Source organism: Centroberyx affinis, unplaced genomic scaffold (genome assembly GCF_046629955.1).
Source record: "Centroberyx affinis isolate AG114_WGS23_722 - 3 ecotype Tasmania unplaced genomic scaffold, CSIRO-AGI_Caff_v1 ptg000094l_1, whole genome shotgun sequence".
Taxonomy (NCBI): Eukaryota; Metazoa; Chordata; class Actinopteri; order Beryciformes; family Berycidae; genus Centroberyx; species Centroberyx affinis.
The window spans coordinates 30,179-52,628 of record NW_027278798.1 but is presented as its reverse complement, the minus strand read 5'-3'; the positions used below and the strand labels follow the sequence as shown (position 1 = coordinate 52,628).

At 41.5% G+C, this 22,450-nt stretch overlaps 1 protein-coding gene across 1 annotated transcript in view; it reads right to left on the bottom strand.

Moving 5' to 3' along the window:
* Nucleotides 1–563: 563 nt before the first annotated feature.
* reck (reversion-inducing-cysteine-rich protein with kazal motifs) overlaps nt 564–22,450 on the bottom strand; it is a 48,715-nt gene continuing 26,828 nt past the window's right edge. The window contains exons 13-19 of the mRNA XM_071522492.1: nt 21,357–21,479; nt 19,363–19,534; nt 16,037–16,226; nt 10,551–10,761; nt 9,141–9,214; nt 4,436–4,591; nt 564–773 (exon numbers count right to left, since the gene is read on the bottom strand). Of these exons, the coding sequence (XP_071378593.1) occupies nt 564–773; nt 4,436–4,591; nt 9,141–9,214; nt 10,551–10,761; nt 16,037–16,226; nt 19,363–19,534; nt 21,357–21,479 (1,136 nt within the window). The remainder of the gene's footprint in view (nt 774–4,435; nt 4,592–9,140; nt 9,215–10,550; nt 10,762–16,036; nt 16,227–19,362; nt 19,535–21,356; nt 21,480–22,450) is intronic.

Sequence of the window (22,450 nt, the reverse complement as noted above, 5' to 3'; positions counted from 1 at the left end):
TCCAATCGCGCACACACACACACGCACACACACACACTCTCACACACACACACACACACACACACACACACACACACACACACACACACAAAGCCAGAGAGCGAGACAGAGAGTCACGAAAGTTACATTCCCACTTAACAGCTTTCAGAGAGGGCTTGCCGCTGGGATTAATGGATAAACACTGCTGGTATGAAGTCAATTGTTTCCTAAAGGTCACTCACACACACACACACACACACACACACACATACACACACTTTCAATTCAATAACACCATTCATACATCAGCTTCTCATAATAATAGCTTTTCCACCATCTTGATTGTTTGAAACGCAGGTGAGTCAATAGGAATGATTGTCAAGTCGAGAGGCTCCCGCAGGCTCCACTGCTGCCTTTCCCCGCGCGGGACAGTGACCCCCCCCCCCCCCCCCCCCCCCCCCGCCCCACATCATCCTGGGAGGCGAAAGGGGGGGGGGGGGGGGGGGGCGGGAAATACCTTATAAATACCCCCAGAGAGGGCAAAGAGAGAGAGAGAGAGAGAGAGATGAGAGAGAGAGAGGTAACTAGGCCCGGTGGAGGTGCAGGGCCGCGGCCAGGAGGAGGCCCAGGAGGAGGCAGGGGCCGGGGGGCGGGGGGGGCGCGGCGGAGCGGATGGTGGAGGTCTGGATCTCGGAGGTGAGGAAGGCGGAGAGGGGCACGTGGGAGACCAGCGTGGGGCTGGCGTAGTTGATGAGGGAGTCGATCTTCTCCGCCTCCTTGCTGCAGGCTTCGATCTGCCAGAGGGAGGAGAGAGACACACGGGAGAATGAGAGAAACCGCTCACTTTTCCCCCTGTCGCTCTCTCTTTTTCTTGAGCTAAAGATTCTATATCAGCAAGTCAGTCTCTACTCCACCTCTGATATGATATGATACGATGTGGATATGATGCAGCTTGATTGATTACATATTTATTGTAGGATTGATCAGTACTACACTGGTTGTCTATGGGAAGACCTGAACCTGAACTCATTCTAATGAGACATTTGGATCAGAAAAGAGTGTGCCACACTGTATCTACCAAAAAAAAAAAAATTCTTTAATAAATTTGTCTCTTGGTTAAAGTTGCTATGAGTTGCATTTTGAATCATCAGTATATCATTGTCAAATTAATTATAATACCTTGGTATATTTACTGTAAACAAATGAGACCATAGTGGAGATGATTGTCTATCTCACACCAGTGGTATTGCTAGTGCTTGTGTTTCTCTAAATCAAGACTACATTTCCCATAATCCCTGTTGCCTCCTGTCCCCCCCTCCACTCCCTGAGGAGGTTGGAAGTAAAATTTTCCATCTTCATTTCACTCCTTCCATCATCTCCCGGTACCAGAAACTCTGAAAGCTTTAGCTCCGTTTGCTCTGGAAGAACAGCGCCCTCTTCCTGTTTTGTGCCGTAAAGCGATCCAGCAGATTTCCCGCCAAAATCCGACCCGGTGATACACGATGTAAACTGCAGTGTAGCGGCCGCTAGAGGGTAATGATCTCATTTGTTTACTGTAATTGTACTAATGTCTCCAAATTAATGTGGTAATGATTTATTACCTCTGCCAAGGAGGTTATGATTTCGGTGCCGTTTGTTTGTTTGTTTGTCTGTCTGTCAGCAGGATTACGGAAAAACTACTGGCCCGATTTTCATGAAACTTGGTGGAAGGGTGTAGCATGGGCCAAGGAAGAACCCATTAAATTTTGGAGCGGATCCGGATCCGACTCACGAACAGGCAATAATAGCACGAACCTTGGCGGAGGTCTTCGCTTTCCGAGTGACCTTGTACTTAACTGAACGGTATGATATTATTAAAACACTCTTAGTCGCTAACTCAAATGTTATAATTCTCTCTTCTACTTTTATATTTCATGACCTTAAAAGCGCTTTGAATGGAAGCCGAATTGAGAGAGGAAGAGGGAGTTTGACAGGAAGAGACACAAAGCGTTTCTGACTCAGCCTGTTTGTGTTTTCGAAGCGAGTGTCCTATATGTTTCTGCTTCTTTTTCACGAAGTCTTCCTCCTGCAGGGGAAATATCTGCAAGGTCAGTGTGTTTCTGAGTGGCTTTATTGTTCGAGCACACGGGGACCTTGAACCAAAAAAAAAAAACTAGACAAAAACTAGAATGGCTGTGTCATCCGTCTTATATTCACCTCCCACAGGTCCTGGTATTTTCAGCTATTAATTCAAGGATTACACTGATATATGGGGCCGATATTGGCCTTCTATAAAAACATATCAGATCTGGTCCAGCCACCTCTGGTATGATGGATATGATGCAGTTTACATATTTATTATAGAATTGATCAATAGTACACTGGTTGTCTATGGGAAGACCTTAACCTGAGTGGATTCTAATGAGACATTTGGATCAGATTCCACACAACTATGCATGAATCTGTAGTCTTATTATAGTGGATGGGTGGTGCGGACTACGGCTCCCCAGAGTGGCCAAAAATCCCTTCTTCCCTTACACTCCATTCCCTCTCCCAGTTTCCTACCCTTCTTCCAATGTTTTTGCCATTCATTTATCAGCCTATCAGCGGCTTTTATGCGGACCACGTTCAACACAATCGGACACAAACTGATTATGGATTAGATTAGCTTTCAAACAGCAGCTAAGCCCTAGCCTAGAGAGAGAGAGAGAGAGAGAGAGAGAAAGAGAGAGAGAGACTGGTTACTGTGGCATTTCTGGTTTTTCACTGCCTGTTACACTCAGACTTGGGTACATTTTGATGTCAGTGAGCAGTACTTCCTATTTGGATCATCATTACTGTATTGGCAGTGAGCTGCTATTGCTCAGTCAAACAGGGAGTTGGAATATTCTGTTAACTGGTTTATTCATGGCAACAGGGAGACTCAATCACAGGGCATCAAAGGTTCAAGGAAACAAATTAACCTGAATAAGACCTTAACCAGAGTATGAACAATAGTACTGTGCATGGAAAGGTAGCCAGTGTCTGATATGTAATTACTGGCTTTTGAACGATGTGTATAATAATTGCATGTAATCTGAATTTTGGGATTGTTGACACCATTAAAGATTGGCGATTATGTGCTCTTGTATAGTGTGTTTTCAAACTTTTTTTTTTGGTTTTTGAAAATGTACATTTCGTCTATCGCTATTGCAATGCTGCCTCTAATAAACCATCATGACAATAAAGTAAATGAAGTGAAAAAGTAAAGTGAGACGGCGAAAGAGACAGATGAGTCCTCCCCCTCACTTTACCACTGTAATCCGGAAGCATAAATATTCATGTCCAGAAGGAGAGGAGTGGTGGGTAATTAACACTGGTGTGTTTAGGAGTTGGATGTGTGGAGGTGTGTGTGTGTGTGTGAGAGAGAGAGAGAGGAGAGATAGAAACTGTGCCTGTTGTCACTGTTGCCAGGCGAGAAGCGCACATCTCCGAAAAAAAAGTAACTTCTTCAGGAATGTGGAAAATGTTGATTATTTGCTCACTGAAAATCTGAAAAATGGGTTAGGGTTAGCGAGAGGTTTCAAAGGTCTTGAAACTCGCTCAATACATTGCAGCAAAGATTTTGACATTGAATAGATGTTGATGCAACGGCCTTCCACCAAAACCCGTGGAAATGCAGCGGCTAAAAGCAAGTTTCTGAAGTCAGGACCTAAATATCTTTCTGATATCACTTCAAAGCAGTCTCCAAAGCTGTTTTAATATGACGTTTTACCATGCCATAATATGATTTCATATTTGGAAAATTTGTGCTCAGTTGCTGATATTGGCCTTTTATTATTATTGGATATCAGTCATGCTGTTTCAGAGGCTTTCCCACCCTGACAAGAATACAATTCTAAGAGGAAACACCGAATAGGCCTACTTATAATTTTTTTTTTTTATGTTTTTGGCATGAAAATGGTCAAATTGAAAGTTATTGAATACAAACTATTGGCTATTGTCAACAAAAAATATCAGTATCAGCCTTCACGCATTTTGTAATAGGTCATCTAAACCAGTGGTTCTCAACGTGGGGTCCGGGGACCACCAAGGGGACCTTGAGGGGCTTCCAGGGGGTCCCCAGCAAATTGATGAATTGTTAAACTTCAGCTTTATTTCATTTACAAGAAGTTAACACAATTAGAGAATGTAGAAGAATGACTGTTTTGATCATAGTTTCTCTGTTATCTCTCTACCTACAATACAGATAGTGATGGAATTCTGGATATAATGATATCTAGCAATAAAAATATTCCCAGACTTGAGTTTTTAGAGACAAAATCTCATCAAGTTAGGGGTCCATCGGTCTAATGTGGGCTAAATTAGGGGTCCTTGATATGAAAAAGGTTGAGAATCACTGATCTAAATGCCAAAAATTCTAAAAGGGAGTGTGTCACCTGTCTGTATATGTATGTGTGTGTGTATATGTGTGTGTGTGTGTGTGTGGGTGTTTTACCTGCAGCGGCGTGGGCTGCTGGTCCACCGGGGCGATGAGGACGACCAGCTGGTGGTCGAAGCTCAGGTAGCCGAAGACGTCGCACTGCGGCACCGAGACGTGGAGCCGCAGGATCCGCAGCACGTCGTGCACCGTCACCGGCTGGTTCCTGTTCAGCTGGAGACATGGGGGGAGGGGGGGGTGGGGGGGTCAGAGGTCAAACGGGTGACGCCGTTATCTTTAAGGTAGAATAATGTGCCAGTTGTCGAAACGGCGCTAAAATAATAAAACGCAAATTCGGTGCGTTTCCATCATCCGTCTGGGTTGAGAAAAACAGAAAATAGAGAAAATTTCAAGAATTCAAGAATTGATTAGTATGGAGACAAGTTGTTTTTGTCATATTTCATACATCAAAGAAATGCACTTGGAAATATGCACTTATATTCCAACTAATTTGTCATTCAACACCAAAACCAAATTTTTACTGGTTTTTTTTTGCAGCAAAATTGAGCCATTCTTGGGCTTCTACCTCATTATTTATTCCACAAATTTATATTCCAACTAATTTGTCATTCAACAACAACAAAGACTTATACATTTCAGAACACCAACACCAAATTTTAAGTGTTTTTTTTGCAGCAAAATTGAGCCATTCTTGGTGCTTCTACCTCGTTATTTATTCCACAAGTTTGTTCCCTTCGCTATTTATTATGTCATTCCTGCATTGCTTCAAGCGAGCATAAACAATTTTGAGACACTGAGGAAATTGAATTGCACTTTCCTGTTTAAATTCGGCTTTTCTAGACTTTCTAGAAGCCGAGGTTTGCGTGAGCATATACCTGGATGGAAACCCAGCAAATGTCACAAACAAAATGAATATCAGAGCTAGACAGCTACATTTAAAAAGCATGACTAATTCATTCCTTAATTCAGCAAATCGGATAAGTGGAAATACCTCGGAGCGAGACAAACAGCATGCCACAAACAAATGAAGGACAGAAAATGACGACTATGTCTGTTTCACTTTATAATTTGACTGTCATACAGCCACTCTGTGCTTTGGTTAGGGGAGCTGGATTTGCTATATTGTTCAAACACTTATTAACGCCAGTACAGCAGACTGAATCGAATAGAGAGAAAGAAAAGCATAAGATTCAAAAGGTTAATGAAAACATTTCTCCTCAGACTTTGGCAGAATTAGCTTGATATTTAGGAGGCTGGAATTTCAACAGGCAATTAGCAGAATGGGCAGAATCAGATGCTAATTGGAATGCAAACGGAGTGAAAACAGACGGCTGTAATGAAAGAGTGAGAGTTGGATGGACTCAACCGCTCAGAAACGAGCTTTTGAAAGTCTACTGTTTATGTTAGATAAGAAGAAACTTTCATTATTGCTGTGGGGAAATAGTCATGGGACACAACAAATAAGATAGGAATAAGAGCTCAGTGCTGTGGAGTTTCCTAATCAAACATCACCTGTCAATCAAACAGTTTGGGCGGAGCTTTGATTTCCTGTTGATGCAGTTTGAGTTTCTCTTTTCTGTGTCTGTTCAGCCATGGTGGCTATCACTGCTCATGCTAACTACCCAGTTCTTCTTCTTCTGTTTATTGCAAATGAACCGGAAACCGAAACCGCATCACTTCCTATGCGGCAGAGGAAAGACCTAGCAGTTTAGAACAGCGAATGTTAAAGCTTTCATGAACTGGATATAGGTTGAATCACTATTGTGCTCTATCAACTGGCCAAAGAGAGACACAAAATGGACATTTATTTATATGAAAATGCCACTGATTATTGTTTTAAGCATAACACGACTGCCAATTGCAACGCTTGAACGTGTTAAGTATGAAAAGTATGAAATATATGAATTAGAGCAGTGGTTCTCAACCTGGGGGTCGGGACCCCCCAGGGGGTCGTGAGATAATATTCAGGGGTCGCGAGATGATTGATGGGATAGGAGGGAAAAAAATCAATTTCTTCTATACATACTACATACTACATACATACTATATTATTATCATGTCTATTTTTTCAGTTCTTTTCTCAACTTTTTTTGCTTTTTTAGCAATACTAAAGTAAGCAGAAATACTAAACAGCTTTCACTGAAACAAGCTGAAAAAAGATAAAACATCCTTTATATTGTTACTTCTCTATATCACCTATGATTTTAAGGGGTCACGAGCCAAAAAGGTTGAGAACCACTGAATTAGAGCATGTGTGCCGATTGCAAAATAACAGCAGTAAAGCATAGAGACGCTAAGAAATGACTGAAAAAACAAAGTGACGTATCAGAGAAGCCAGTTACTCCGCAGTCGAAACTCTCGTGTATCCTGGGCAAGCTCCAGATCAGATCAGCTCCTCAGCTCTTTGCCTGGTATTAGCGGGGGCTTAAGGTCCGGAGTCTTAGCGCGACGTTGTTTGTGTTGGGGATTACAGCCCCGGCCGACTTAATAGCCGAGCGGGGCGCTTTGTCGCGTAATTAAGCTGATTAGAGCGAGATGCCGGCGGGGGGCTTATTAGCTGCGAACACGTCGGCGTTTAGGCACCGGTTGTTCCCGACAACAGGCCGAGGCAAACACGCCGGGGGAAATCCTGGGTGAGGTGGGGTGGGGGTGGGGGGATGCTGTGGCCAAGGCTGGAAGTCAATTACCAGAGGTGGGAAGTAGCCAAGTCGCTGTACTTAAGTTCATTTTTGAGGTTCTGGCACTTTACTTGAGCATTCCCATTTTGTCAGACTTTTTCTTTTACTATAAAACATTGCACTTTTTACTCCGCTAGATTAATCTGAAGGTTGTAGAATAAGGTTTTACATGCAAAACATGATAAGCTTATAAAATATGCTGCATTGTTTAGATTAAACTCCCCAACAGTATATGGAACAGTTAGACCGACAACATTAAAACACTTCTTACAGGTTCATGCATCAATAATTTAACACTCTGAAAGAATGAGGACTTTTACTTTTCATACTTTTCATACTTAAGTACAGTTTACTGCTTGGGGGGGGAGCATGGGATGGGATGATGGGATGTTGTGGCCAAGGCTGGAAGTCACTGGAAGAGGTGGGAAGTAGCCAAGTAGCTGTACTTAAGTTCAATTTTGAGGTTCTGGCACTTTACTGGAGTATTCCCATTTTGTCAGACTTTCTACTTTTACTATAAAATATTGTACTTTTTACTCCACTAGTAGAATAAGGTTTTACATGCAAAACATACGATAAGCTCATAAAATATGTTGCATTGTTAGAGTTTAAACTCCCCAACAGTATATGCAGCAGTTAGACCGACAACATTAAAACACTTCTTACAGGTTAATGCTTCAATAATTTAACACTCTGAAAGAATGAGGACTTTTACTTTTCATACTTAAGTACAGTTTACTGCTAATACTTCTATACTTTAAGTAAATGAAGTTTATGAAGTATTGTTCCATTATGGTGTTGCTACTTTTACTTAAGTAAAGGATTTGAGGACTTTTTCCACCACTGCCAATTACAATTTCTGGAGTACAATTACTGTAACTGAGAAGCTTTTTTGTGCACTAGTACTTTTCATTCAGTTTGTCAGTGACTCAGTTATTATACTTAAGTATGCATATGCATTGACATGTAGTATATAGTGTCTTAGCATGCATATTTTGTAGAATGCAGTGACTAGAATGTACAGTATTGTGTCTCCCTTTTGTTTACTTCTGTCTTTTTTCTTTTGTTTTTTCCTGTTTTTATTTATGGATATACTAATTTGTCATTCTCTTTGTTTTCTTGCGCGTGTGTCTCTGCCTCTGTTTGAAGATTTCAGCAAAGTAACAGCACTTGCCCTTGAGCAGGATATTGTTTTGTGGTCTAGTCGTGGCTGCAGTAGGGGGCTGCTTGGGTTTGCGGCTCTCTCTAGTGGCCGAAACCCGTCATTACATCTGATACCACTGGCATCACCCAGACATGTTAGGGGACAGTCGAAAACGAAAAGATACATGTTTTTGTGCGTATTTGGTGTGGTTTTTATTGAAATAGCTATACAAAAATATGTAGTCTTGTACAGCGCTAAAGACCCATAATATCATTTGGTGTTTAAGTGTCCATTTGGAGTCTCTTTGGAAATCTGCCTAGACATTACCTTAGAACAAACATTGCCAAATTCTCATTTTTAGTGCTGCTTTTATCAGCTTTGGACCTGGTTTTTGGCAGCAGTTCACACTCAAAAAAACAAACAAAAAAAACCCAGCGTCTCTTTTGAGCTTCTGTTACTCTGTGTCAGTCATACTTAGAGTCATTCTGACACTTGGAGAAGAAACTCCCAAGGCTTACCTTTCAGGAAAGCCCAAGATCCTGTAGTCACAGGAGTTCAAGAACAGTGACTGTTTTATTTTGGGTATGTCGTTTTCAGCCTTGCCTTCAGAAAAAGCTGCTTTCTTAAATAAGAATTAACTTTTATGTCGTTGCTCTTAAAATATAGCAATTTTTCTAAAAATATCTCAAGATTTACAGTCATTTCATGAGTTTTTAGCTATGAGCACTCAACTTATAGTATAATGCAAGCCTGAAACATCCAATTCCAATGCCTGACATGGCAGTCTGGCCCTTCATAAAGCATCGACATTTTCTTGCAGTTACATTCATGAAAAACTCCCTTTGATATTCCCCTTGAGCACAATGAAATCAATCATTGACTGTGAATAAGCTGCCGCTGCTGAATGAAAACAGAAGCCGGGCCGTGATCCCAACCATACCTTGGAGAAAGTATTCATCTGGTCTTTGTTCCAGAGGATCTGCAGCATGCTGGCACACAGAGGGCAGCAGGCTCCTGCAAACAGAGGTCAGAGGTCAGGGGGGGGGGGGGGTGTCATCGTGCTCCAGCCTTCGGAAAGTAACGCTGCGTTCACATCGTAAGAATAACTGTCGGTTAAAACTTATTTTCTTTAAGCGAGTGAAAAACTCTTCTGCTGGGGTGAAGGGTTCAGTTTGTTTCAAGGCTTTTCTTGCGTCGAGTGTTATTTACTCGTCTGCCTTAGTCTTACTCTTCTAGAACACTCCTAAAGCAAGTGAAACTGCACTGGAATCAAGAGGAATCGTCTCAACCCATTGGCATATACTTTTTCACTTGTTTAAGAAAATAGGAAAAGAAAATAGCGTATTTTGTACATCATGTACTGTATATCAGTGATTCTCAACCTTTTTCATATCGTGGACCCATAAATAACCTCAATTTGATGAGATTTTGTCTCTCAAACGCAAATCTGAGAATATTTTTATTGCTAGATATCATTATATCCAGAATTCCATGACTATCTTGTAAATGAAATAATGGTGAAGTTTAACAATTCACCAAATTGCTGGGGACCCCCTGGAACCCCCTCAAGGACCCCTGGTGGTCCCCGGACCCCACGTTGAGAACCACTGCTGTATATTAGCTGCAAATTCACATATTTGGTAATATTCCTTTATTCTCTCTCATTTGTATATATATATCTTGTCTATATCATGTCACCTTTTTGTATTGCAATATATTGAATTTCGATACATTGTCCCATCCCTAATCTTCATATTTTCAGAACTGATCACTTACATATTTTCATTCATTTTCAATATGTTTCAATATGTTCTACTTGTTATTTTGCACACCCTTATGATGCTGTAGGCTGGGCGATATGGTTGAAATCAATATCACGATAATCATAAGGATTTTTCTCAATATGAATATATATCACGATATGGTTCATGTATGCAAAATCACGTTAAATAATCAAATGAATGTACATCTCATTGAACCGAATGGTGATGTTAGGTGTGATGTCAAACAAAACAGAAATATTCAAATAATATTCCTACCATACCTCACTTTATGTAAAATGTGCTTGTCATCATCAATTTAGACAGCAGAAATGTGTGTCACGATATTAAAATATCTTCATATCATCACCATATGATTCCACTGAAAGACAATAAACTCTTATTTTTCATACTTTTCATTCATATTCTAGTTTTCTTTGCTGAGTCCTATTTACTATTTTGCTGCTGTAATGATCCAATTTCCCCACAGCATTCATTTAAGTCTCCTGGACAGTTTTTGCAGTGAACTACCACAGCTCCAAAGCTCCAAAGACAGAGGAGCCGGTGCATCCAGAGGTCAGTCCACTCACCGGGGGGCGTGACGGGGACGCAGCCCGGGGTGGACAGGGGCGGACAGGGGATGGAGCTGCAGGCGGAGTCCGAGGCCAGGTCGGACACGCCCCCCACGGCGTGGCAGGGGCCCTCGTAGTCCACGGCCACCCGGTCGGAGAAGGCCTCGCACACCGTGTTGTAGGTCTCGCCGTTGTGGCCGCACACCTTCCGTGGCTTCCTGCAGGCGTCCTGAGCCACACACACGCACACACAGGCACACACACAGGCACACACACACGCACACACACACACACACACACACACACACGTTAATGGATGTGAATAAGATGCACATTTTGCACATCATGTACATATGCTGTAAATACACGTTTCGGTGACGCTTTACATTAAGTGTTCATTAACTAATGTTAAATAATCAATTTGCTAACATGAATTAAACATGAATAACAACATTAACCAAGACTAGATAATGCTAAATGCACATGAGCAACTGCATTAATTAATGTTATACATGTTTGTTAATGTTAACTAATGTGGTTACTAACATGAATTAAACATGAATAACATTAACAAAGATTAGCTAATGTTAAATGCACATGAACTGCATTAATTAATGTTATACATGTTTGTTAATGTTAACTAATTAAATGTGTTTACTAACATGCATAACATTAACAAAGATTAGTTAATGTTAAATGCACATGAATAACTGCATTAATCAATGTTATACATGTTTGTTAATGTTAACTAATGTGTTTACTAACATGAATTAAGCATGAACAGTGATATTAACAAAGATGAGTTCATGTTAAATGCACAATAAACAGCAGAGATCTCACTATTTTTACTTTTTTTTCTCCAGCTTTTTAAATGTTTCCACTTATTTCTTACTGTATATATTTCATTTTTTTGTGTAGTTGAATATTTATATTTTCATCCATTTTTGTTTGTCCCAGTATATTTTACTGCTGTTACTTTGCACACCCTCATAATGCTGTAAAACCTAATTTTTATACTTTCATTCATATATTTGTACTTACTACGTCCTTGACACGCTGTAATTATCAGTTGCATTGTGTCTGATACCCCTCATTTGCTCTATTCTTATTATATTCTATTTTTTCTTATCCTATTCGTATCCTATTACTATTTGCTGCTACAATGACCCACTTCCCCCCCGGGGGTCATTCAAATTTCATTTTATCTTAACTTACACACACGCTCAATCAATAGACACACGTGAGCACGGTGTCGGTGCTATGGGAAGCGATCTGGATCTGTAAGCGTGGAGCGCTGATTGCCGGTCTACAGACGTGGCAACCTGACACCGGGGCTTTAGATGACTCGTAACAGGCCGTCTCATCCATAAGTGAGTGAGTGTGATGTGAGTGGCACTAAACCAACCGCAGGTCGCTGCTTTTCAAAACCACTGAGGTCAAGTGAACCTCTTCCCAAGACAAACCTGTTACGGAGGGAATGTGAAGCCTAACGATGACTTTGCACTCTAGGAATCAACTGCATTGACCGTTTGGGTGGCATCGACCGCACTGTCATTCACAGACTGGAGCCTTGTGTGAAGTGAAGACATGTGACTATCAGTGGTGGATGAAGTACTGAGATCTTTTACTTCAGTAAAAGTAGCAATACAACAATGTAAAGATACTCCATTACAAGTAAAAGTCCTGCATTCAAAATCTTACTTAAGTAAAAGTACATAAGTATTGGCAGCAAAATGTACTTAGAGTATCAAAGTAAACATACTCATTATGCAAACTGTCCCCATTTAGAGAGTTATAATTTTCATAAATTATTGGAATATTAATACTGATTTATTAACATGTACATGTACATGTAAGCAGCATTTTAAAGTTGTCAATGCTAATCTTAACAATTTAGCTATACTTTTGGGTAGTCTAATCTATAACAATGCTATTTTATAGTTATTTTATAAAGATGATCAAATGTTTTAAATATAAAATCTTGATCTGAAAAGTAACTAGTAACTATAGCTGTGAAATAAATGTAATGGAGTAGAAAGTACAATATTTCCCTCTAAAATGTAGTGGAGTATAAGTACAAAGTAGCATAAAATGGAAATACTCAAGTAAAGTACAAGTACCTCAAAATTGTACTTAAGTACAGTACTTGAGTAAATAGTTACTTTCCACCACGGGTGACTATAGCAGGGCTTTCCGCAACTTATTCAAATGTAAAATGTTTATTGTTCAGTCAGGCGTTTATTGTCATGTTGGGACCTACCAGAAACAAACTTGCGGCCCGTTTTGGATTCCACCTAGGCTTGGGCGATATCCAAAATTTTATATCGTGATACTGTCCCGCCAAAATATCGCAATATACGATATCATTGCTTTTTTTCCCCTGTTTCTTTTCACGTTTTTTTGGGGAGGGGGTATTTTATTCGATATTCAACATCAATATTGGTTGCCTAGTTTCAACCAATAGTCCAATAGCAGAGACAAACACAAAAGATGGCATGTGACAAAAGTCCAGCGCCAGATTTGAACCCGAGATGTCAGTTACATGGTATGTAATTTAGCCAACTGAGCCACCAGGATTCCCTCAACTAACTGCTTTAGCTTGCTTTCGAACCTTTAGTCCATTTGATTTGGTCTAAATCTGGCAGATGAATTGTTCCTTTGTTGTATTGATGCGTTGGTTCAGTTACGCTTCGCACAACATTTCAAGCGAACCATAATTTATCAACCAAAGCCACACAGGAGCAGTCATTTCCTTCATTGGTCAGATATCTGGTGCAGGAACGGACTTTCTCCAGGGGTAAAACTTGGGTCCTTAACCCATAATGAGTATTGCTTCTTTAGACCCTTCTCTATTGCAGTCCCACTTTGTGTTTTAGATTGATAAGACATTGCCTGGGTCCAGACCTTTGAATCCGCCCACTCCATCGAGTTGACTGATTCTGGTCTGGCATCGTGACATGAAACAGCGGTTCCTCGGTTGAAAAATGATCGGTCCAATGAGCGCCGGGGGGGGGGGACTAACGATTAGCCAATCAGCGCCAGGGGCGGGACTAACGTTGTCAAGCTGTTGTGAGGCTGTGCGCCGGAACCAACAATGGCGACCACTATAGACAAGATAGACGCTGCTATCCAGGCTGTTCTAAATCGATTAAAAGTACCAATTACTTTGAAATCCGAACAGCACTCTGCTTTGAAGGCATTTATTCAAAGGGAAGATGCTTTTTTCGCATCAGTGTCGACTTAAAATTACGTTAGATTCAGGCGGATACGTCGGTCTCTAGCGATTGGTCAGGGAAAATCGAATCCCCCTCCCCCACGGAAATCGGATAGAGTGGAGGCAATGTCAGACTGAAGATGGAAACGGAGTGGAACGAGTTGACAATTCTGTCTGAGATCAGGCAAGATCAGACAGGGATTTTTACATAAAAAAACCTTGCCTAGCACAGCTCTAAGTGGTTCGTTAACAAAGAGATAGCACTTTTACAGGCAGGTTCATTGATATTTTGGTGCTATTAAATGACACACTTCACTTGATGGTTTCCTTTCAAAAACGAGTAGAGTTGTGATAATGAACTCTTCACTTCCCCACCCCTGACTGCGGTTAAATAAGCTTTATCTCGGTCTGAAGGTCTAATCACTGTACATCTCTCCTCGCCGCTGTGGATTAACTACAGGCTTTTCTTGCCGAGCTGCCATTTCCGCACTCTACCTGTTGCCATGTCACCGGCAGAAAAGGCTTTTCGCAGCCTAGCCGGCTAAATTCAGACGGGTTTAAGAAGATGAAGAGACGCTGAAGAGACGCTGAAGGACGCCGGATCACTTGGTAGTCTTTGGGGAGGGAACGTGAAGGCTTCCCTTTTCATAATGTTGTCGTATGAGCACAATTGTGCACAGGTAGTGTCAGGACGGCGGCGCAGCAGAGATGAGTCTATTAGGAAAAGCCTTGAGGAAATCTCTTCAAACAGCAGTGGACATATCAGCTGTTGGGAGAGGGAAGAGCTCCGTTTCTTAAGAAAATTCCTACAGTCAGAAACGCAATTGGAAAGAGAGCATTTATGTTTAAGGCTCCTTCAGACCGGAATGACTTCCCTTCAAACATACGATCCTTGACATCATTTCACATGTTTAAAAATGGTTTGTCTTCTTATTTTGAGTTAAATTGTTCATGTTTCAGGTGATGCTATACCTATATATAATATACAATTCACTGGATATTCTATATTCTTTATTCTCTATTATATTTTTGTTATTTGTTCACGGCCTCTCTGTGGCCATCAAGTGGTTGTGTTCACCAATGTACTCATCTTTCCGATGTTTCTATGTTGATTGTGTGTTTGTTGAATTGTTGATTGTTGTTTTGTTTTTGTCTTTCCTATTACTTTAATGTCTTTGATTCATTTCTTGTTTTCCATTTTTGTTTGTATTGTATGTTCGGACCCCCTCGAAAACGAGACGGCTCATCTCAAGGGGTTTATCCTAATGAATAAACTTGTATCATCATCATCATCTTCAAAATCATTACTCGACGATTATTGTTTAAAGGTGCTACATGTATCATTTTCACCAGTAAATCATTACCACATTAAATTTGAGACTTTAGTATAATTTTCGTAAACAAACAAGACCATCGCCTAGAATCAAATATGGCTGCCGTGTGAATAAAGCCAACAGTTTGTGTGCTATGTAAAGCATTTCATGGTTTGTATCCCATGCTGTGTACCCTACCTCAGTGGTTCTCAGCCGTTTTCATATCAAGGACCGCTAACTTAGCACACATTAGAGCCACAGACCCCCATTTGATTTTGTCTCTCGAACCCAAATCTGAGAATATCTTTTATTGTCAGATATGATTTTGTCTAGAATTCCATGACTATCTCCAGATATAATGTCCTGCCTTAAATTGGAGATGATAACGCTTCTCAATCAGTGGCTCTGGGGAGAAATTCTATAAGACCCGGGGACCCTTTTTGACATACTTTCATAACACCCAAACGACATAGTGTGACATGCATTCTAGCCCTGCCCTTGACAGGAAAATAACACCTGACTTCATGGAAATAGCTACATCCTTAGTTTCATTTCTTTATTTCTAGATACTGTGCCTCATACCTATTCCAGGTAATCAAGAGGGTGGGTGGGTGGGTTGGGTAGGGACGTCTCACTTTATTACTATCACTATTACCACTTTTTATTTTTATATGATACTACATTGATGTATATTTTGTAACAATGTGGAATATGCCTGCCCAACCCTGGGATTTTTTGTTGAAAATCTCAATAAAAAGATTTTGAAAAGAAAAGAATTCCATGACTATCTGTATTGTAGGTAGAGAGATCAAAACAGTCATTCTTCTACATTCTCTTAATTGTGTTAACTTCTTGTAAATGAAATAATGCTGAAGCTTAACAAGTCATCAGTTTTGCTGGGGACCCCCCTGGAACCCCCTCAAGGACCCCTGGTGGTCCCCCCCCCCCGGACCCCGCGTCGAGAACCCCTGCCCTACCTGGCACTGGCCCATGTAGGCCAGGGCTTTCCCGTTCTGCTGCAGCTGGCAGAGGCTGGCGTGGACCAGGCCGTCGGTGTCGCAGGCCGGCTCGATGCTGGTCTTGTCGCAGGCCGCCGGCCGGCCGACGCACTCGTGCTGCGGGCAGTCCGACGAGTCGCTCAGGCACACGCGCCGCTTCGTGACGCACCTGGGGAAACACACACACACACACACACACACCAAAACACACACCGTTGTATTAGGATCCGTCTTTTGTTTTATTCCATGTGTGATGAGACGAAGAGAGAATCCTCCGAAAAGATATGCTGTATATACCGGTGATTCTCAACCTTTTTCATATCACGGACCACTAATTTAGTCCACATTAGAGCCACGGACCCCCATTTGATCAGATTTTGTCTCTCGGATCCCAAATCTGAGAATATTTTTATTGTCAGATATGATTTTGTCCAGAATTCCATGACTATCTGTATTGTAGGTAGAGAGAAAACAGAGAAACTATGATCAAAACAGTCATTCTTCTACATTCTCTAACTGTGTTAACTTCTTATAAATGAAATAATGCTGAAGTTTAACAATTCATCAATTTGCTGGGGACCCCTGGAAGCCCCTCAAGGACTCCTGGTGGTCCCCGGACCCCACGTTGAGAACCACATATATATGAATGTACATACCGCATCACCCCAAATATACACACACACCTATCACCCACAATACACACACACACTGTATATACAGTATATGTACAAGCATGTCCACACACGCACAAACACACACATAAACACACACACGCATGCATTGAGATATATGCATGTACACACAAGCACCAACACACACACACACACATATACTGTATATACTGTATGTATGTGTGTGTGTGTGTGCCTGTACACACAAGCATGCACACACACAAACACACACACACACACACACACGCATGCATTGAGATATGTGCATGCACACACACATGCACACATTAGGAATACATCTTAGTAAGAAGCAGTAAAGAAAAGTAAAACAACTTTTCCCCAACACACACACACACACACACAAAGAAACCCTGCTCTCTGTCACCATAGCAACCAGCCAGTCTCCGAGGCTGAGCACCAATCAGGTGTTTAGCAAACCTGGGTTGCCTTGCGAACTTTTACTGCCTTGTTTACCCCCAGAACAAAGGCAAATGTTTTGTCGAGTGTGTGTGAGCGTGAGAGTGTGTGTGTGTGTGTGTGTGTGTGTGTGTGTGTGCATATAAGGTCTTTGAACAGAGAGCCAAGAGAGAGTTCATGAAATATATTGAGGTATGCCATAAGACAATTGACGTCAGCATGTGGTGGGAATGAAAATGTGAAACCTGTGTGTGTGTGTGTGTGTGTGTGTGTGTGTGTGTGTGTGGGAGGGAGGGAGAAGTGAAATAAATGTCTTCCAGATTGCATCAGTCTGAGGGGAAAAATTAATTTAACTCCGCTGAAACGTTCATATTCAAATGTGCGATTTTGTTTGTGTCTATCTGATGAGAGAGAGAGAGAGAGAGAGAGAGAGAGAGAGAGAGAGAGAGAGAGAGAGAGAGAGAGAGACACTCAGACTGATACACAGGGCAGGGAATATAACATGAAGTTGATATTTTTCTCGATGCTTTGGCAATATTGTGACATTTCATGCCAATAAAGCACACTGGAAACCGAAATGGAAATGCAATAACTCCAATGACTATACCTGCTCTTTTTTTTTAAGACGTTAGCTGACACTCTTATCCAGAGTGCAACAGCAATATTTGCGATTGTGATATTTTTGGACTGAAGCTGCTGAAATGTGACTCTTTTTCACGCCAAACAAATACAAATATTCACTGTCTCCTCCGGTGTTTTTGTTCTTGTCCGGGTGGAAAAAGCCTCCGAAACGGCATTAAGATCATGGTTGAGGGGGGGGTCAAAGGTTATGAGGGGGAGGGGGGATGGGGGGGTGGGGGGGTAGAGGTCGCCGGTGATCCCTGGACGGAATGAAATAACACACCCCATACTGATAGAAGCCTCGTGGCCAGTTCCCCCCCCCCCGAAGTTACCACAACCACGACCACCTGAAAAAACAAACCCCGGGGGCCGTCAATCACGGTTGCAGAAAAAGAGAGATGGAGCGAGAAGGGAAGAGAGAGAGAGAGAGAAAGAGAGAGAGAGAAAAGGGAATTAGAGCGATAAAGCAGAGGGGATAAAGAGATTTTTCCAGGTGGGCGTGAAAAGCTTTAGGGCTTTCGGATGGTGAAATCTAGCTGAAATCTTAAGAGTGAGTCTCCCTGACCTACAGTTATCCCTGATGCTGTTTAATGACATGTGGGGGGAGACTGGGAAATATGAGACTCTCTGATATGACAGACATATGATGCAGTTTGTTTGATTAAATATCTACTGTAGGATTTATCAATACTGGTTGTCTATGGGAAGCCCTGAACCTGAATTGATTCTAATGAGACATTTTGGTCAGATTCCAGTATTTTTATCATTATCCTGGCCTTCAATGGAGAGTTTTAGTGTCCCATGATGGTCTAAATGCTGTTTCGGTGGCTTTTCCACCCTGACAAGAATACAATCCTGTGCGAAAACACTGAATTTTTGGCTTGAAAATGGTCAAATTTACAATTCTGCTTTTAATAGCAAAACAAATGATAACTGGTTGAAGCCGCAGCCCCCCAGCATAACGCAATGGAGAGACAGGGTAAAAAAAATGTCTTTATCATGGAGAAAATCACAGCAAGATTACAGTTGAGAACAGACAGGTTTGCTGAAAGATGGTCACCATTAATACAGGCAATGCCAGAACTTTAGTCACCTCTTTTTTCCTATTCTTACTTTTAATTATTTCATTGCATTTATTTTTATTCTTATTTTATTCCTATTACACTTGTTTTTTTTTTTCTTTCTCAGGTATAAGCCACAAAGTATGTTAGGTTAATACTACAGTTATTGTATTGTTAATTCATTGGTGGTATGAGTGGTGCAGTATTTGATATGTGCTGCTCATGTTTATGTATTATGAAAATTATTATTACCAATGAAGAAGAATTATTCCATAACAATGTTCAGAACAGACATGAAAAGAATATAAGTTAAAGTAAGTGTAATTCTATATGCATCTCCTCCAAGTTGTATGTTCTCTGTATTATATGTGTTGAATAAAAAAAATAAATAAATAAAAATAGAAAATGGTCAAATTTACAACAAAATATCAGTTCTTGGCAACTTTGGTCCAAAAAATATCGGTATCAGTGTTGGCATTCAAAAAACCATATCAACTGAACCCTACTCAGGAACCACAGACACGGTCAAACCCACCTCTGGTTTCTCTGGCAGGGTTTGGTGGAGCAGGGGTCGCTGAAGCGGCAATGGCCGAAGACAAACTGGTGGTCCTGGAAGCCCATGCAGCGAGCCACGCAGCCGCTGGGGTAGGTCCGCCCGTTAGTGGCACACACCGGGACAAACTTGTCCGGACAGCCGCAGGGAAGACCTGGAGGAGGTGCAGGAGGGGAAGAGAGAGGGAGGAATGAAATGAAACGGAACGGGTGCGACGTTGGAAATGATGTAACATCAGGGTATCCAATTCCGGACAGCATATGACAAAAAAAAATCACAACCAATATATTTCATCCTGTACTGTTTTCGCTGAAGTTTCTCATAAATGAACAATCCTCCATCTGTCTTTTTTTAAAGTTTAATATCGCTTTTACCTTAACTTGTAATTGATTTTCTTCCAGTCCCTGCAAATGGATGATAGCGCACCTATTTTTGAGATTCAAAATTCGTATCCAATTCCGGACACTTACTTTCGTCCGTGTCGGTGTATTCATATACTCGATATGAACCGTTTATTAACCCTTCCTGTACCTTCACAATGTTACAGATACTTGTAAGAAGTGCAGGCTATGTACTCAAAGCTCTTATTTTTCCATTTATCAGCCAATACCGATTCTCTACATGAAGTAACTGTCGCCCAAAGTGGGATTTAAGGCTTCCCGCTTCTTGTTCGTGACTAAGTTCGTAACTTAGTGTTTTATATGCTTAAATGTGTATAGGTATTTATGAAATTTGATACCTAGCTTCTGAAATGTGTATGAATTTACGTCACTTAGCTTTCGGTTGGGAACTCCATATAAAAATGCTGGTAAACACCGGAAATTACGCGAGTGACCGAGTTATCACGTCTGTTATGCTATGAGGTATTGCACTGCTAGCTTGCTACGTAGAAAAACTAGCTAACTGGCTAGAGGAATAGAATAGAACTTTTATTGTCCACCGCAGTGGAAATTTGCCTTTGGCTTCACGGGTTGGTTAAAATGTGACACAATACATAAACAACACACAAAAAACAATAGACATAACCAACAATGTCAAAGCTGGCTAGCTAGCTAGCTAACTGTCTAGCATTCTAGCCAGTTAGCTTCTAGCTTTCATCTCCTTCAGGTGGTGCCAGTGTGGAAAAGCAATGCTAATGTTTACCGTGTTTTTGAACAGGTCTTGTCTGCTGCATGTTTAGCTTCACTGTTCTATCTTTTCTTACTGCTTTCCCCCATTGTTGTTGTTGCTATGACTTCCCTGCTCTGCACCTGCTAGCCTCACCTTGATAGCCACAACTCAATGATATAAACCCCAAAACATCCCACCTTAATTGAAAAGCCAATTTCAGGCAAACTTAGGCATGAACACACAGGGGCACAGACAGAAACAGAGTGGTAATCTATAGCAGTGGTTCTTAACGTGGGGTCCGGGGACCACCAGGGGTCCTTGAGGGGGTTCCAGGGGGTCCCCAGCAAATTGATGACTCGTTAAACTTCAGCATTATTTCATTTATAAGAAGTTAACACAATTAGAGAAGAATGTAGAAGAATGACTGTTTTGATCATAGTTTCACTGTTATCTCTCTACCTACAATACAGACAGTCATGGAATTCTGGACAAAATCATATCTGACAATAAATATTTTCTCTGATTTGACAAAATCTCATCAAATGGGGGTCTGTGGCTCTAATGTAGCTAAATTAGGGGTCCTTGATATATCCTTTGCAGCTAGTAGCTTTGTGACTGAAAGATTGCCGATTCATTGCCGATTTTCATGGGAAAATCTGGGTGGGGGAAAGAGAATGAATTGCACCCTCTCCCGTTCTTTTTTCCCCAGATGGTCCAGGGATTCAAACCGATAACCTTCCAGTCTCTAGCCCACTGAAGCAGCTGATGGACCGACCTCACCTGAAAAGATGCCTGGCATGCATGGCATAAGACAAACAGACCGGCAGACACACACACCACACACACACACACACACACACACATACCAGTGAAGCGTCGGCGGTCCTCGTCAGAGCTGTCCACACTGAGGCATTCTCTGGTGGAGCAGATGGTGTCTCCAGCATAGCAGGAACAAGGGTGGCAGTCGACCCTGAAGGATGTCCCATGGCCTGGTGGTAGCACACAACACATCATTGTTAATTATAATCAGTCTACTATTTAAAGGTACTACTTGTGGCATTTTAACATCAATTCAAGACCATTGCCAAGAACACTGTCAGCCTCTACCAGCCTCTACTCTCCATTTTACATTGTGTGCTACTGGTTCAGATTTGGCGGGAAATCTGCTGGATTGCTTTACGGCAGTCGTTCTCAACGTGGGGTCCGGGGACCACCAGGGGTCCTTACAGGAGTTCCAGGGGGCAGCAAATTGATGAGTTGTTGTTAAACTTCACCATTTTTCCATTTTTTAGAGAATGTAGAAGAATGACTGTTTTAATCATACCTACAATACAGATAGTCATGAGATTCTGGACAAAATCATCTCTAACAATAAAAATATAGTCGGCTTTGGGTCCGAGAGAAAGAATCTCATCAAACGGGGGTCCGTGGCTCTAATGTGGACTAACTTACGGTCCTTGATATGAAAAAGGTTGAGTATCACTGCTTTACGGCACAAAGAGAGATTGCTTTACGGCAAAAACAGAAAGAGGGCGCTGTTCTTCCAGCACGAACGGAGCTATATCTTTCAGTTTCTGGCGATGACAGATGATGGAAGGAGTGACACTCTGACAGAAGAATCACTTCCAACGTGTGATATACTATTACTGTTATTTCAAGAATGATTAATTTGCTCATTCCTCCCTGGGAGCGGTCATTTGTTACTGCACCACTGGTCATAATACTTTTCCATTACACCGTCAAAATTAGCGGTGGTCTCTTCGCTTCCATTTAAACTTCAGGATGAGTCAGTTCCCTCTGCTGTGAATGAACAGCATTGATGCCCAGTGTCATCCTTGTCATCCTTGAATTCATCCAACCAATGGGAAAACTGCTCTTTCTCCAATCTAATGAACCCTGACCCCCCCAACCCCCCCCCCCCCCACCCCTTTAATGGCCTTTAAAATGACAGCAATTATAA